The following is a 15,235-nucleotide window of genomic DNA, read 5'->3' on the forward strand; positions in this document are numbered from 1 at the left end:
CTCAGATGGGCTATAAAGGTTTAGGATTCCTACTCCCTGATTTTTCGCTGTCAAGATCATGTTTATCAGAGCAAGAGAGCCCTGAAATAAAAGGGAAACCGGGTAGAAGGGAGAGTCTCCTCCAAGACCAATAGCCCTATTTTAGTATTAAATAAGAAAGCAATTGCAAAAAATTAATCAGTCTACCACCTAGATTAGCTATCCTACAGAACAGATAAGAAATGTTTATGAGACTCAAGCAGATATGCTCAGGTGTGATGATGTAAAAGGCAACTATAAAATAAGCTGGAGAAACCAGGTTTACAGAAATACCAAAGCAGAGCTTCAAATGAGACACAGCCCTGAAAGCTCTACTGGTAGCCACCAAGTTCAATCTGGCAGGCATTGTCACCACAATGCCTGGTGGCCTAGTAGTCAAGTTTGGCGCACTCCAGTTGGACAGCCCAGATTCAGTTCCTGGGCGTGGACCTACACCACTAGTCAGCAGCCATGCTGTGGCGGTGACCCACAGACAAAACAGAGGAAGACTGGCACAGATGTTGGCTCAGGGTGAATCTTTCTCAAGCAAAAAGAGGAAGATTGGTGACAGAAGTTAGCTCAGGGCGAATCTTCCTCAGCACACACACACAAAAAAAGGCAGGGGGAAAGGAGACGCAAGTCTGTTTCAGGTCAGTATCATACATCCAAAAAGACAAGATTTGGGGGAAGATACGTGCTATGATCCAAGAACTTGACAGGTATCCAGAATTCTCAGTTCTATATAGATTTATCACACCATTATCCATTTGCTTCCTAACACTGAGCTTCAAGGCATCAGGAATTCGAAGCGAATGGGGATAGGACACTTGGTTCCTGCACCAGAACAAGGTCAAGTAAGACAACTGGAGGTGGTGTGGAGAATGCAACCACCCTCCTTAATCAGAATTTTAGTTTACAGTGGGGATGCAAAGATAAAAATTTTCTTAATGCAGTGGTATTCACCCTCAGCATTCTGGTGTTCTGCTGCTAAAAATCAAATAATATAGAAAAATATTTATCTCAATGGATAGATATTTTCTTGATCTGTTTTAATTACATAACATTTTCTTAAATTTTTGGCATTTGCTACTTCTTGGTTGCAAGCAACAGAAGCAGCTGACAAAATGAACACGTAAAAAGCAACTTTTCATTGTGTTTAGTTTGCTAAAGATTCTTTTGTTTTGGTGATGTTGTTTGTGGGCATGATTTTGGATTGCCTAATACATATTTTGTGCCAGAAAAAACTTTAACCATGAACATGTATTGCTTTTATTTAAAATTAGTTAAAAAGAGGGGCCAGCCTCGTGGCTTAGCAGTTAAGTGCATGCGCTCCGCTACTGGTGGCCCGGGTTTGGATCTCGGGCATGCACCAACACACCGCTTCTCCAGCCATGCTGAGGCCGTGTCCCACATACAGCAACTAGAGGGATATGCAACTATGACATACAACTATCTACTGGGGCTTTGGGGAAAAAAAGGAGGAGGATTGGCAATAGATGTTAGCTCAGAGCCGGTCTTCCTCAGCAAAAAGAGGATTGGCATGGATGTTAGCTCAGGGCTGATCTTCCTCACACACACAAAAAAATAATAATAATAATAAAATTAGTAAAAAGAAAGACAAAAGAAACCTTTTCATTCCCCAGGAATTGACGTTAACCTTTCTATATGTTAATGTCTATACGTATCAGCCTCACCCCTACAACCCTCCTTTTGTTTGTCAGTATCATTCTGGATGGGGGAGACGTGCCTTGAATTTTTGGAAAAGTATTTAATTTTGAATTATTTTAAAAGCAAATAAAAGAAACACCAACTGACCATGATTTTTTCCATTTCTCATGTCACTATCAGTAGGGTAAAATAAGCTGATGACGAGAACCACTATCTTAGTATAAACATAAATGCTCTTTTATTAATATGTGTGAATGTGAAACATGATCACCTGTTTTTAAAAAAAAAAGACAGTTTCGTTCTTCAACAATTTCAGAATAACGAACTTTGGGTTTTTATTTCTTTTAAGAGTTTCTGTAGTTGACTATTTTTTCTTGCTGTGCCATTCACTTTGGATCTGTATTACCTCAGCTCCTCAGAGATAAAACAAGGAGAGAGTCCACATTTAGAAAACATTTCCTAATTTTACATTTTAAAAGTTAATATTTAAAAAGAAAAACTCTCTTAACCCCCCAAACCCTAATCCCATCATGAATAATCTGGTTTAATAACAAATTAAGTCTATAAATAAATTTGTTCTTTCTCCTCAAAAAACACTTAAGTAACTTTATAAGAATTATAGGTTTAAAAAATTTACCTAGAGAAATTAAAGTACCAGTCATTTTACCCCTATAACAGATGGTACTCAAGGATTCACGGATCAATGCCGTTTGTTTAGCACATCACCCTTTAGTTGTTCTGTTAGTGTGCTGGTTTACAGTCTTCTTAATCACTCTTTTCTTCTCCTTGATAATGTCTGTACTCTGGCTTCAGCTCCCATGTGTTTTTGTGGATCCCTTTTACATTTTGAATACCAATTTCTTTTAAGATTTCCTTCAGGTACAGCTAAAAAACAAAAACAAAAAACCCCAACAGATGAGATTATGAAGGCAAGAAATGAAATTTAAAATAAAATGATATGCAAAAGTATATTGATGAGTAATAAAAATTATGATCCTGAAAGCTCAACAAGATTTCTTAGTTCAATAAACTACCTTTTGATTACACATGCAATACAGGATAACTGCATTAAATATATGATCATTTGCATTAAAGGGGTTGGAAATCCTGAATGCCAACAATTTGAGAGCTAAAAAACAAAAGGCCTAGATGAAAATACACCAGAAAATTACTGGTGCTCAGTTATTAAGATCACAGAGTATACCAAGTGTAATCTGCCCTTCAGTTGAGTGGCCTCTCAGTTCACAGTCAGATAAGGTTATTCTTGGATTAGAAGCAGTCTTTTCAGAAGCAGTAGCAGATATAAAAAATGACAAATATTTTTGGGATGATAATATTCTATGAAGCAAGCACATGACAGGAATCCAGAATTCTTAGTTCTAAGGTGAGTTCTCACACTTGCTATCAAGTCACTTATTTTTCCTGTGTAATAAGGAAAGTTATTATTTGTGTTTACTATTATTTGTATCTTGGCCAAGCTTGCCAGACAGGGTGAGGGCCAAGAAATGATAATAAGACATGCTAAAAACCATGAAGGCTGCAGCTTTCTTGTGCTTGGCTCCTCCAAAGGAAAGAGGTGAGCATTGATGTACAGCAGAACTCTGTATTATGGTTTCTTAGGTCCCTGAAAATTCAACAGACATTAACCAAATGACTACTATATTCATGGAAACGATGGCTGTGATAAATGTAACACTAAACCCCACCTTTGCTTGCCAGTGCCCAAGGCCAAAAAGCATTCCGCTATAAACCGACCAATATAAATTATAGTACTTCCTTCTTGGAGAAGAGAGAAAGGTTAATTATTTAAAAGTGATTTTTTTTTTTTTTTTGTGGCAGAACAAACCAACTATAATTTTTGGGTGTATGCTTCAAAGAACCAGTTACAGTATTACTCATCCCATTGATGCAAGATGTAATTTTTTTTTTTTGGTGAGGAAGATTGTCGCTGAGCTAACATCTATGCCAGTCTTCCTCTATTTTGTATGTGGGACGCTGCCACAGCATGGCTTGAAGAACGGTGTGTGGGTCCACACCCAGGATCCGAACCCACAAATCCTGGACTGCCAAAGCAGAGCATGTGAACTTAACCACTACACCACTGGGCTGGCCTCAGATGTAATTTTTTATTTATTGAAATGAGGCACTAATTAGAAAAATGATTGAGAAGCTCTTACCTAGATGTTTAAGGCAGTGCCCTTCTCAAGTGTGGTACTAAACTATCTGCATCAGAACCTTGTGGGACACCTGTTAAGTAAGCCCCATCTTAGACCCAGTGAATCAAAATCTCAGGGGCCAGGCCTGGGAATCTGCATTTTCACAAGCCCCTAGGTGACTCCTTTAAGTACATTAAAATTCCACAGCACCTGCTTGAAGGATTCTTCCAGCTCTAATACTCTAGGATCTTTGAGAATCCAGGATCTTTGAGTCGGTGTGTTGCTTAGTTCTCCAATCCTCACCACTCCTGGAGATTATGCACTAACCAACATAACCTAACACCACCTTACGCTGACTGGTATAATGCTCAACAGTTTATAAAGTCCTTTTATTTAGGGGTAGGTTGTCACCTAGAAACAATAGCCTATTATCACTGGAACTACATATGGGTTCCTTATAAGGCCCTAGATGGCTTAGCTCTCTCACTTGGAATCCACCTTCCCATTCCAGCAGCCAAACCCCAGCAGGTGGCAGCAATGAATCAAATGAGCCCTGGGCTTCTCTAGGAAGAGGCTTGCCTGCCTCCCACACCTTCTGCAGTTGGCTTCACTAAAGGATCCATGTGAATGAGTAAGCATAAAGGCTTGAGACATCCAGGTAATACGCATGTCTGCCATCTGCTACTTCAAATTACATTAAAAAATGGGACACTGTCCATAAACTACTTTCTAATTGAACAGGATTCATAAATGGAAAATAATGGGTTGGGCACAGATGATTTTCAGTTTAGGTGCCAAGAATGACATCTTTGTAAAATTCCTAAAGAACAGTTTATTGTGAGACTGGCTAAGACCCTGTGCACAAACAATCATATAACTGCAAATTCATCGCCATGGGTCAAAAATGAAAAGAGCAATTGCCAGGAGCATTTTGGTTGCCTGATAGAAGCTCTCTTGACTTCAAGTCTAGTGTGTTCATTTATAATCTAGATATAGAACATAAAAAGCCTAAAAAGGGTTAAACAAAATATTAAGAAAATCTTAAGTGTACAAATTCAGTTGCTTTCATGTGTAGTCCACCCTCATTTTGTTAATCTAGTATCATAAGATTATGGAATATTTTATTTTTTATAAAGATGCCACTCTTTTTTCCTTTTTAACAATAAGAATGGAATGAGATATTCACATTCTGTCAATTTGTCAGGTAACAAGATGGGATTAGGGTCACAATATCTAGCTACGGTACAGAAATTTTTTTTGAGAGGGAAGCAAACTTCTGGAGTTTTAGGATGTTCCAAACTGCAACCTAAGACCATTTTACTCACACCAAATGAATTAACTTGGCACAAAGCATTACCAGGGAAAGAAGGGGTAATGACAGGGAAGAATAAGGTCAAAAAATCCCTAAAGGAAAGACACAGGTAGAGAACAGTGAGATCACGTCATTTCTTTGTTTAAAATTTTTCAGTGACTTTGCCTTGGGCCTAGAGGTTAAATTCCAGACTCCTCCATAGACATCCACTCAGGTCTGCCTTTTCCCTTGGCCTCATCTTCTGATACTTCCCTTTACATGTATTTGCCATTTCTGTGTCTACATGCTTCTAGTTTTTTCCATATGCTGTTCCCTTTCCCTGTAACGCTTACCCCTTTCCCTCAAATCTGAACTCCTCTCTCATTCTTTAAAACTAGGCACAAATGTCACTTTCCCTAACAGTCTCACTTCTTAGATTTACATTTCACATTGTATGGACTTCAACGATAGCCCTCATACTATAACTCTTTATTTACATGTCTGTCTCTCCCATCAAACCACATGTTCCTACTACAGTGCCCACCTGCACATCACAGAGGCTCAGTGCACTTTTGCTGAATGAATGGGGTGTGTTTAAGAGTAAACAAGGAAGCTAAGAGGATTGCGGAGGAGGGGCTTGAGGGGAGATCACTTAGAAGGTCCACAGGAACAAGCTATGGTAATTCTAGTTCTTTTCATTTTTAGAACTCAGGTTCTAATTACCTTATAGGGCAATGACCTAGTTTGAGAAATCAAAGTTGACTGATTAAATTGTATTACCTGAATTTGAATGACATTTATCACTAAAATCTGTATTATATACTGCTAAAATATTGGAGACCAAGCCAACTAGGGGGGAAATTTTAGAGGTTTTAACAAGATTGAATATTAATTGGTAATCTTTCTTTTTAAAAAATTCATATATTCACACAAATATTTATTTTAGCACCTGCTATGTGCCAGGTAGAGTGGCACAGTCAGTCTTCATCCCCACAGAGTTCACAGTTTAAGATTAAGGTGTGTGTGTGGGGCAGACAAAGGCGTATATGAAAGCAATCATAAAATAAAACAGTAGCATAGTAATAAGGACATATATACAGGATATTATGGAAGCACTGAAAGGGGCACCTAACCCAGCCTGAGTCAAAGTGTTAGGTTCTCTGAGGATGTATATTTGATCATTTGAACTGAACAGCATTTGGTGCAGAGATGAAGAGAAACCAGTTCTTCTCTTAATTATTCTGAACATTGACTTTCCAATTTAATCTTTTGCCTGACCATCTGTATTTTAAACAAAAGATTCTAGAACTGAGTAGATTACGTCACACAGGATTGGAGAGATTTCTCATTACTGACCACGTGCAGTGTTGCAGAACAAGATCTGAAATTATAAACTGGCTTTGGTCTAGCAATTCTTCATCAAAGGGATGTGTGGGAGAGTATTTACAGTGAGTCTGAACGCAGAGAAAAAAAGGAACAGAACATTACAGCTTCCTTGGAAGGAAAAGACAAAGCACATACTAGACCAAAGAAGTCAGGTGATTAGGATGTGGCTTGCATTTGTGGGTAAAGATAAAGTTGTGGTGGCCAAAAAGCCAGAAATCCACAGACCAAATTCCTAACCACCCCCCGCCCCACCCCAAGATCAAGACAAACCTACGTAGAGGTCACAAGGCACAGCAGCCTTCTATTTTAGTCTCTCTTTTTCTCCTTCCCTCCCTCTCCCCTGCCATTTCTCATATCATCTTTTCCTCTACAGCTCTGCCAACCAAAGGGAGAATTTATCTGCATTTCATTTTATCAGGAATTTCAGTGTTAAGTATTATATATACAATAATAAATTAACTATATCTAAATTCCTAGAAGTTGATCAAAAACATTTATCTTTGACAGAGAGCCGATCACCAAGTAATAATGCTTTAGGTAAGCTAATAATATGACCCCACTAGACTTCTACTCACAAAATCTTCCCAGAAAGGTTGGACAGAATATGCAATACAAGACACACCAGGCCACAACAATGGCCGCCACCAACGTCCCAGTCCCTGGAGAGGTCTCACCTCTCACCGAGATGCACTCAGGGCCTATCAGAACTCCTCCTCTTCTACACTGAAAATGCAAGAACTGATATGACGCTCAATCAAGATATTTCATATGTGAATTTTGATTTAATGGGATCAAGTTCTTTTGTTCACGAACAAAATTGTAGGAGTTTCTGTTTATTTTTGCCAAATACATTTGTGGATATATTAATTCTGTAAGAAATTTGTAGGCTTTATGTAAAAGAAGAAAACAGATCCATATGACCTAATATTTTCTGGGAAATGTTGGATAAAATAAAGTCATAGTTGTTCAATACAAAAAAAAAAAAGAATATGCAATACGCAAATCTATACCAAAGATGGCACTGGTGAATGCAGTCACTAAAGGGAAATTGCTATAAGCTTTTTATAAAGTGATCAACAGTAAGGGCATTATCAGTTCTGTGATAATTTCAAAGTATCACTTCATGTTTATGTGCTTCTTTTGTGACTGACTGTGACTCCTTTAAGCAAGGTCAACAGAACAGAGAACTTACTGATGAAGATGTTTTTGGCTCCAGGGCACAAAATTCTTTCATTAAAGAAATAAACTACACATTAGGCATAAGCTGTAAACAAAGGCAACACACGTCTTTACTCCTTTCGATGGAGAAAACCGAACAGGAGAGGGAGGGTGATGCTGGGGACTTCTCAGGAACACAGGCCATCTCAGCATTTTTCTCCTCTTTCCCTTCTTCTGGTTTCACCTCTGCTTTCCTACTAGACCCCGCTCCCTGTCTTTCTGTCAGGGTCCCACTGGCTGCATTCCTCTCTTTGTAACAATCTAAGAAGCAGAGAGATGATGGGTAATGAAATGGTCAAGGCATAAAACCTACCCCACCCCTCAGCCCGACCTTATAATCCAAATTCTAAAAAGCAATTTATTATTGCATTAAAATTTGTGTGCTGATAAATCATCTCACTTTTAGTTACACTTCATCTCTCTGGCATTGGCAAATGATTCACATGTTTGCATATTTCAGATAAAGTTTACATCCTTTGGGCCAAAACTTTTAATTATTTGTTTAAGGATATGCTTTCGAAACCGTATTAGTGTATTTGTATGCTGAACATAACTTTGGAATACTGCGAGGTATTCCAATGCTGGGATATGATGGCTTCCAATTGGGAAAAAATATACACAGTTAATGCTGAAATTCTTAACTAGGAAAATACAATCAGAGATATCCAAAACTTAGTGAAAATGAAAAAAAAAATTCCTTTTGAAATTTAAATATGAATTCTTGCATTTAGAACCATGGCAACTATCTACTAGTGCATGTGTTGTGAGGTACAGTTTTGAATGTACAAAAAATAAGATATCAATTGGCACAGTTATCATCAGTCTACTTGAAAATATTGCTAGAAATTAAATGATAAGCAATGAAACTATGATGGTATATATTTTGCCAATAGAGAATTTTCAGTAAACTAGTTAGCATTTCCAATGATGAAGCATTATTCATCCTTAAAATATCTAGAATAGAGAGTAAAATTTTACTTTAGGGCAATAGTAGATAAAAAGTTTTTGCTGGCTAAGGATTAAAAAGGGATTGATGATAATCTGACAGTTCCTCAGGTTAAACAGAGTTACCAAGTGACCCAGCAATTCCACTCCCAAGAGAAATAAAAACATGTTCACACAAAAACTTCTACATGAATGTTCATAGTAGTTTTATTCATAACAGTCAAAAAGTGGAAACAACTCAAATGTCCATTCATGGGTGAATGGATGAACAAAATGTTGTACATCCATATAATGGAATACAATTTGGCAATAAAAAGGAATGAAATACTGATACACGCCACCACATGAATGAAAAAATTATGCCTGAAAGAAAGAAGCCAGTCATAAGAGATCATATATGAGACATTCAGAATAGGAAAATCTATACAGAGACAGAAAGTAGATTAGTGGTTCTCTAAGGTGGGGGTAGAGGGAGAAAGGAGAGTGATTGCTAATAGGTATGGATTTTCTTTTTGGGGTGAAGAAAATGTTCTAAAGCTGACTGTGGTGATGGGTGTACAACTCTGTGAATATACTAAAATCCACTGAACTGTAACTTAAAAAAATATATATATAACTTGTACTGAAAATAAGGGTTTTAAATTGAGGGGGAAAAAAAGGAGACCTCTCCAGCTCCTAACAACAAATTTAAGATAACACCATTTTTTATTGCCAAATCATCATGGGTAAAGTAACATTTCCAATAAACAGTGGCTAGGTCTGTGTATCAGTCCACACGAACTGGAAAATATGACAGAATTAGAATATCTGCCTTGGGACATTGCAGAAGGAAAGAATGGCTCTAAAATGCTGCAATTCAGAACTGAAGGCTGGCCAGGCTGGCACTACAAGGTCTTACACCAACAGGCTTATCCTCTGGTAGCTCGATTCTCTTACTGAGAGAGAAACTGAGAGGCTTCAAACACTTATCTAAATCCACAGAGTAATGTTTTCTCTAATGAGAAGACCAATGCAAAGAAAATGATTTCTTTCCTGAGACAATTTCCATAAGCATGGTAAGCCTAAAATCAAGTCCTGGCTTCTTCAGGGAGTAAATAAAGAAATCAGGAAATAAGCTTAAAAACTTACTTTACTTCCCTTTAAAATCAAATATGACTGGAAGGGTGGGGAAGGAGATTTTATAGGTAATGGCAATTTTCAGATTAAATATAAATTTTGTGGCCTACTGCTTAATTAAAAATTCTATGTAAATTCTGTACATAAATAATGCCCAATCTTGTTTACTGGATGCCTATGTCAGACATTGCTTTCATCTTTATAATATCTCATGTAAAATCTGGACTTAACTGGTTATGTTAGTAAACTCACCCCAAATTTTACCTCACTCAGAAATAAGAATAAAAAAAAGGCTGAAACAAACCATATAATAAGCTAAAAGAGAAAATGTTACTATCCTATAATAAAATTTCATGTGTTTAAATTTCATCCATTTATATTCAATATAGTTAATAATTTATTTTAGTATGACATTTCATATTCTAACACTTTTAATTAAGGCTCCACTTCCTAAGTTAGCAAATGATGTTTTTAAAACAGAAGTCTCACAAAGGGCTGTCATTAATTAATATGCTCTGCCGAAAAACTGGTAGTCTTTTTAGTTTTAGTAGTACCATTCAAAAATAAAAACTTACAGTTATAGGAAAAATGAAGGAAAAAATGAATATGTGAACAGAAAGAAAATGATAAAGATTTAGGGGAAAAAAAAGGAATCAAGTAAAAAATAGAAAGTATATGTCAGAACAAAATATTACAATTAAAAACAGCACTCAGTAAATTTGGGAATGAGCTTCACACATTAAAAATAGCTATTTTTACTTTGAATTAAGAACTGAATGAGCTAAGATAAAGCTTAGATTCCATTATCTATGCACCTGTCTTAGATTATGATGATTCTTAATAATATAGAAATTAGAAAGCAGCCTTCCTGAGAGAAAAATTAGCTTTTTCATTAAAAAGTGGTTCCTATTGTCAGAAAAATATTTTCCTTTTTTGTCTACAGATATATACACGTGTCTGAATGTACAAGGGGCAATGTTGTAAGAGATATTCCCAGACTGAAGTCAGGACAACTGGGTTCAAGCCACTAGGCAACTCCTTTCTCTGGGTCTATAAATTAGAAAGACTAGATAATCTCTGTGAAATGGGGAGGGCCGGGGGAGGCTCTGGAGGGGTGTAGAAATCAAGGTTCTACTTTGAACACACTAAATTTGAGATTACAATATGAGTAACACTGATCAGGTCCCAGGCAGTGTGGCACAAAGGTGGGAGAGGCAATGAGCCCTGGCTGGCAGAGTACTCCTACCCCATCCTATTGGTTGAGGAAGGCGCACATAACCCTTCCCAGGTCAATTAAAATCTTCCCTGGGGCTTTTATTGGAACAATAAGGACAGATACTCTCTTTTTGCTTAGTGGTTGCTAGCTGCGAGGTGCTGAGGTGCTTCAGGAGGCCGTTTTGGCTACCAGATGGCAAGATCTTGCCTAAGAATAAAGACAACACATAAGAACAGGAACACTGGTAAATGGGTGCTGTGTTAGACAACAGTGTGTTAGGGCTCGAAATGGTCTTGGCAGTTTGGGGTTTCAAAGGGAGCAATTAGATAAAGTTTCTAATGGTTTGTGTTTTTTAAGGAAATGCTGTATATGCTTCTATCTTACAGATATAATAAAATATAAAGACAGACTAGACATAACACATTCAGGGTGAAAGATCAAAGCCTGCCAGGGGAGAAATAACAGGCTTCCTCTCATATTTCACTTTAGATGGGAAAAAAAGCCAGAATTCAAAATGTATGAAAACATCCCTTTAAATGGATACTGTGCTTCTGACTTTACATCAGTCACCAGAGCTTGGCCTTTTACATTGGCTTGTTTGCTGGATGAGTAACCTGTAACTCTTGGATTGCACATTCAAGTCACATACTGGTGAATGAGAGAAAACGACCGACCGGCCCTAAGGACAGTTTCTCTAATCAGTAATTTTGCTTGTGGAAGTGAAGGTTTTTAGAAAGAAGAATACAGAAAGAGAGGAACTGGAAAAATAAATACTTCAAATTCACTCAGAATATGTCAAAAATGACATTCTAAAGGTCAGAAAGCAGACGGCAACTTAAGAATATAGGAGTAGTGCTAACGACAAAGAGGACTGTTAGAGTGATACAGTTCATGTTAGAAGCTTGTCATCAAAAGTGGCACTGGGGGCCATGAGAAAATGAGAATGTCATTAAAGCATATACTAAAGAGGTGATCAACATGAATAAGATCTCTTTTCTCCCCTTTTATACAGGGCTCAAAAATCAGTTTAATAATAATACTACTAAAAAATATTAGTAAAATACTTTGCAGTTGACAATGCAACTTTCATAAAGAATTATTTACAAGGATCCTATGAACTAGGTATTATTTAAAATGTATTTACATATAATTTTATATTATAAAACATTTAATTTGAACATATTGGTAAATTTTATATTAAGTATGTCATATGTTAAGTAAATCAAACATTAAATAAATAATGTATTAAACATTAAACATATTTAAGTATCTTGTCCAGGACTATTTGGCTAAATGGCAGGGCTGGACTTGAACTGAGATTCCATTACTCCAAATCCAGCGTTCTTTCCATCATACCAGGAAGCCCCTTTCCTGGATCATTGATCTTTATGCTACACTGGGTTCCTTTATTCTCTTATTATTGCTCAGATTAAAACCAAATTAGTAAGGCTGTACTGATGACTATTAGTACAGACTCACTTATGTCCTGTGAACCTCTTAAAGAGGATAGTTACCTACATGGAGAGCTGCGCTTTTGCCACTTTCTTTCTAGGTCAATGGGCCTTGCCAACTTGGTTCAAATGTGAGAGATAGGTGGACAGAAGACGACAAAATAGGAGAGGGAGAGAATCACAGATTTACAGCTGGAAGGGATCACAAAGATTGCCCAGTCCAACTCCCTTGATTTTAGGAATGGAAGTGACTTCTCCAGATCCCAGGTAAATGGCAGGACTGGAGCTCATGCTGACCACTTCCTGCCCTCTCTTCTAGGCAAGGATAGCTGTAGCCCCTGGCATTCCACACTTTCTTGAGACTGGCTCTTTGTCCCCCACTACTGTCATAAGTGACACGAGGCCTGTCAAAATCCATTTGAGGAAAATATGGCGGCCCTTGGACACTGACGATGCGACCACTTCCTTTTTTTCAAATCAATTCATCTAATATTTACTGAATTTCTACTATGTTTGTGCTGTAGAGTATATAAATATTTAGGGATGTGAATAATATACAACCCTGCCTTCAAGAACCTTATGCTTGTCAAGGCAATTTAGTCTCTAAATATAAAACTATTATAACATAATTCAACTTCTAATCAGTGGTTCTCAAGCTCTTTGAGGTTCCTAGGCCCTCGATGAGAATCTGATATAAACTGTCGATCTGATCTCCAGAAAAATTCACACATTTTTGCACATCTTCAGATTACTGGGTCTCCTAAAGTCCATGAACTGAAAGAAGCTCTATTATAAGCGATTCACTGAGTACCAATACATAAAAATTATCTGAAGAACCAAAATTGAGAGAAATACTATTTATCCCTTTTCTTTGATGCAAAATAAATAAACTTTATTATTTTTTTTGTGAGGAAGATTGGCTCTGGGCTAACATCCATGCCCATCTTCCTCTACTTTACATGGGATGCCACCACAGCATGGCTTGACAAGTGGTGCAATGGTGCACACCAGGGATTCGAACCTGCCAACCCACAGGCAGCTGAAGCAGAGCACGTGCATTTAACTGCTGCGCCACTGGGCCGGCCCCTAAATAAACTTTAAAAACAACATATCATTCCATCATATCATATCATCACGCTAAGGCAAAGAAACTGCTTTCCTTAGTGTCATCCGAATGTCCTTCTACAAATCCTTATTTTCCCATATCTAATTTTTGTGTGTGTGTTACTCCATGAGACTATAACGTTTGTAATCAGAGCTTCTGAAACGGCCTTTTCATATATATATAAAACACAAGGAAAAACTTCATTAAAACCAGAAGAAACACAGCCTAGCTAATGAATTATTCTATTTCAAATTTATCTGGCTTGAAATGCCGTTTCTAAGGCTTTGATGCTGAAGGGAGTGAAGTCACGAGGATGAGTTGATAACAGTGCAGCATGAGCACTTTTCTCTATTTGAAAAAAGTATTTAGATCTTTTGGAATTTAAATTAATTTCTTTTTTTGTGTGTATGAGATCAGCCCTGTGCTAACATCTGCCAATCCTCCTCTTTTTTTTGCTGAGGAAGACTGGCCCTGGGCTAACATCCGTGCCCATCTTCCTCCACTTTATATGGGACGCTGCCACAGCATGACCTGACCAGCGGTGCCTGTGCGTGCCCGGGATCCGAACCGGCGAACCCAGAGCCGCCGCAGCAGAGCTCACCCACTTAACCGCCTGCGCCACCGGGCCGGCCCCTAAATTAATTTCTTAACGAAAAAGTGAAAGGTTAAAGCGTAACACTAAAGAAATCTCTGCAGAAGTGGGAAACTGTGCAATCAATACTGAAGTTTCACAAATCATTTCCTAAAGCTTTGAATAAATCAGAAAAAACATATACCACATCCTTTAATAAACAGTTATTTGCTTATGTGAAAATGTTTTTAAAAACTGGTCATCTTGTTACATATTCTGAAGCAAATAAATGGAGCAGTTAGAATCAACATATTCCTGAGTGTACGGCAAAGTGAACAAAATGATAAAGAAAACTAGATAAAAGGACAGAAAATAAAAGGCTTTCCATTTAATTTTTTAAAACCTGTAAGTAAATACTTTTATAAACCAATTTGATACTTTGCTAACATTAGATGTGAGAAAGTTAAATGGAAGGAATGTGACTGAAAGGCTGGCGAAAGGATCTGCATCCCTTACTTGTTATCAGCATTTGAAATACAAATTACTAGCAAACAGGCACAAAAGTATGGTGAAGTAATCAAAAATGATTATTTATAGAACAAACATAAACTTTCTAAAACATCAATTTATTAAATTTTTCCTTAAAAAATGAAGAATAGGCCAACCCAACCACAATCTCAACAAGCATTGTGAGGCAGTACAGCTCAAGTTTAAAAGGACCTAATGCCAGTGCTAGGGCAGATTTTGATTAAAAAAAAATTCATTAGACAATAGCCCACAAGACAGGGATAAACACTCTTACTGTGACAGACCAGTACAACTCTTAAAAGAATGTGATTCTTCTATGAGGCATATTTAAAAAAAGAATGGAGTTGAGCTTTTTTAGAAGGAGCTAGGGAAACAAAAGAAAGACTAGAAATGATATAAACAAAGACTTCAGGCTTAAAGTCAAGGATCAGTCAAAAGGAGGATAAATCCACCTTTTCTTCATATGGAACCATTAATATTAAACGTTTTTGAAATCTAAAATAATGAAATCGATGTTACAAAAAAAAAAAGGCTGTATTAAAACATCTTTTCTGAGCGTGGAAATA

General features: G+C 37.2%; 1 protein-coding gene across 1 annotated transcript in view; it reads right to left on the reverse strand.

The window, feature by feature from the left end:
* Nucleotides 1–1,901: 1,901 nt before the first annotated feature.
* Nucleotides 1,902–15,235, reverse strand: part of GTF2F2 (general transcription factor IIF subunit 2) — a 138,128-nt gene continuing 124,794 nt past the window's right edge. Inside the window, exon 8 of the mRNA XM_058548201.1 lies at nt 1,902–2,571. Coding sequence (XP_058404184.1) covers nt 2,452–2,571 — 120 coding nt within the window. The 3' untranslated portion in view covers nt 1,902–2,451. The remainder of the gene's footprint in view (nt 2,572–15,235) is intronic.

This window comes from Diceros bicornis, chromosome 9 (assembly GCF_020826845.1).
Source record: "Diceros bicornis minor isolate mBicDic1 chromosome 9, mDicBic1.mat.cur, whole genome shotgun sequence".
Classification (NCBI taxonomy): domain Eukaryota; kingdom Metazoa; phylum Chordata; class Mammalia; order Perissodactyla; family Rhinocerotidae; genus Diceros; species Diceros bicornis.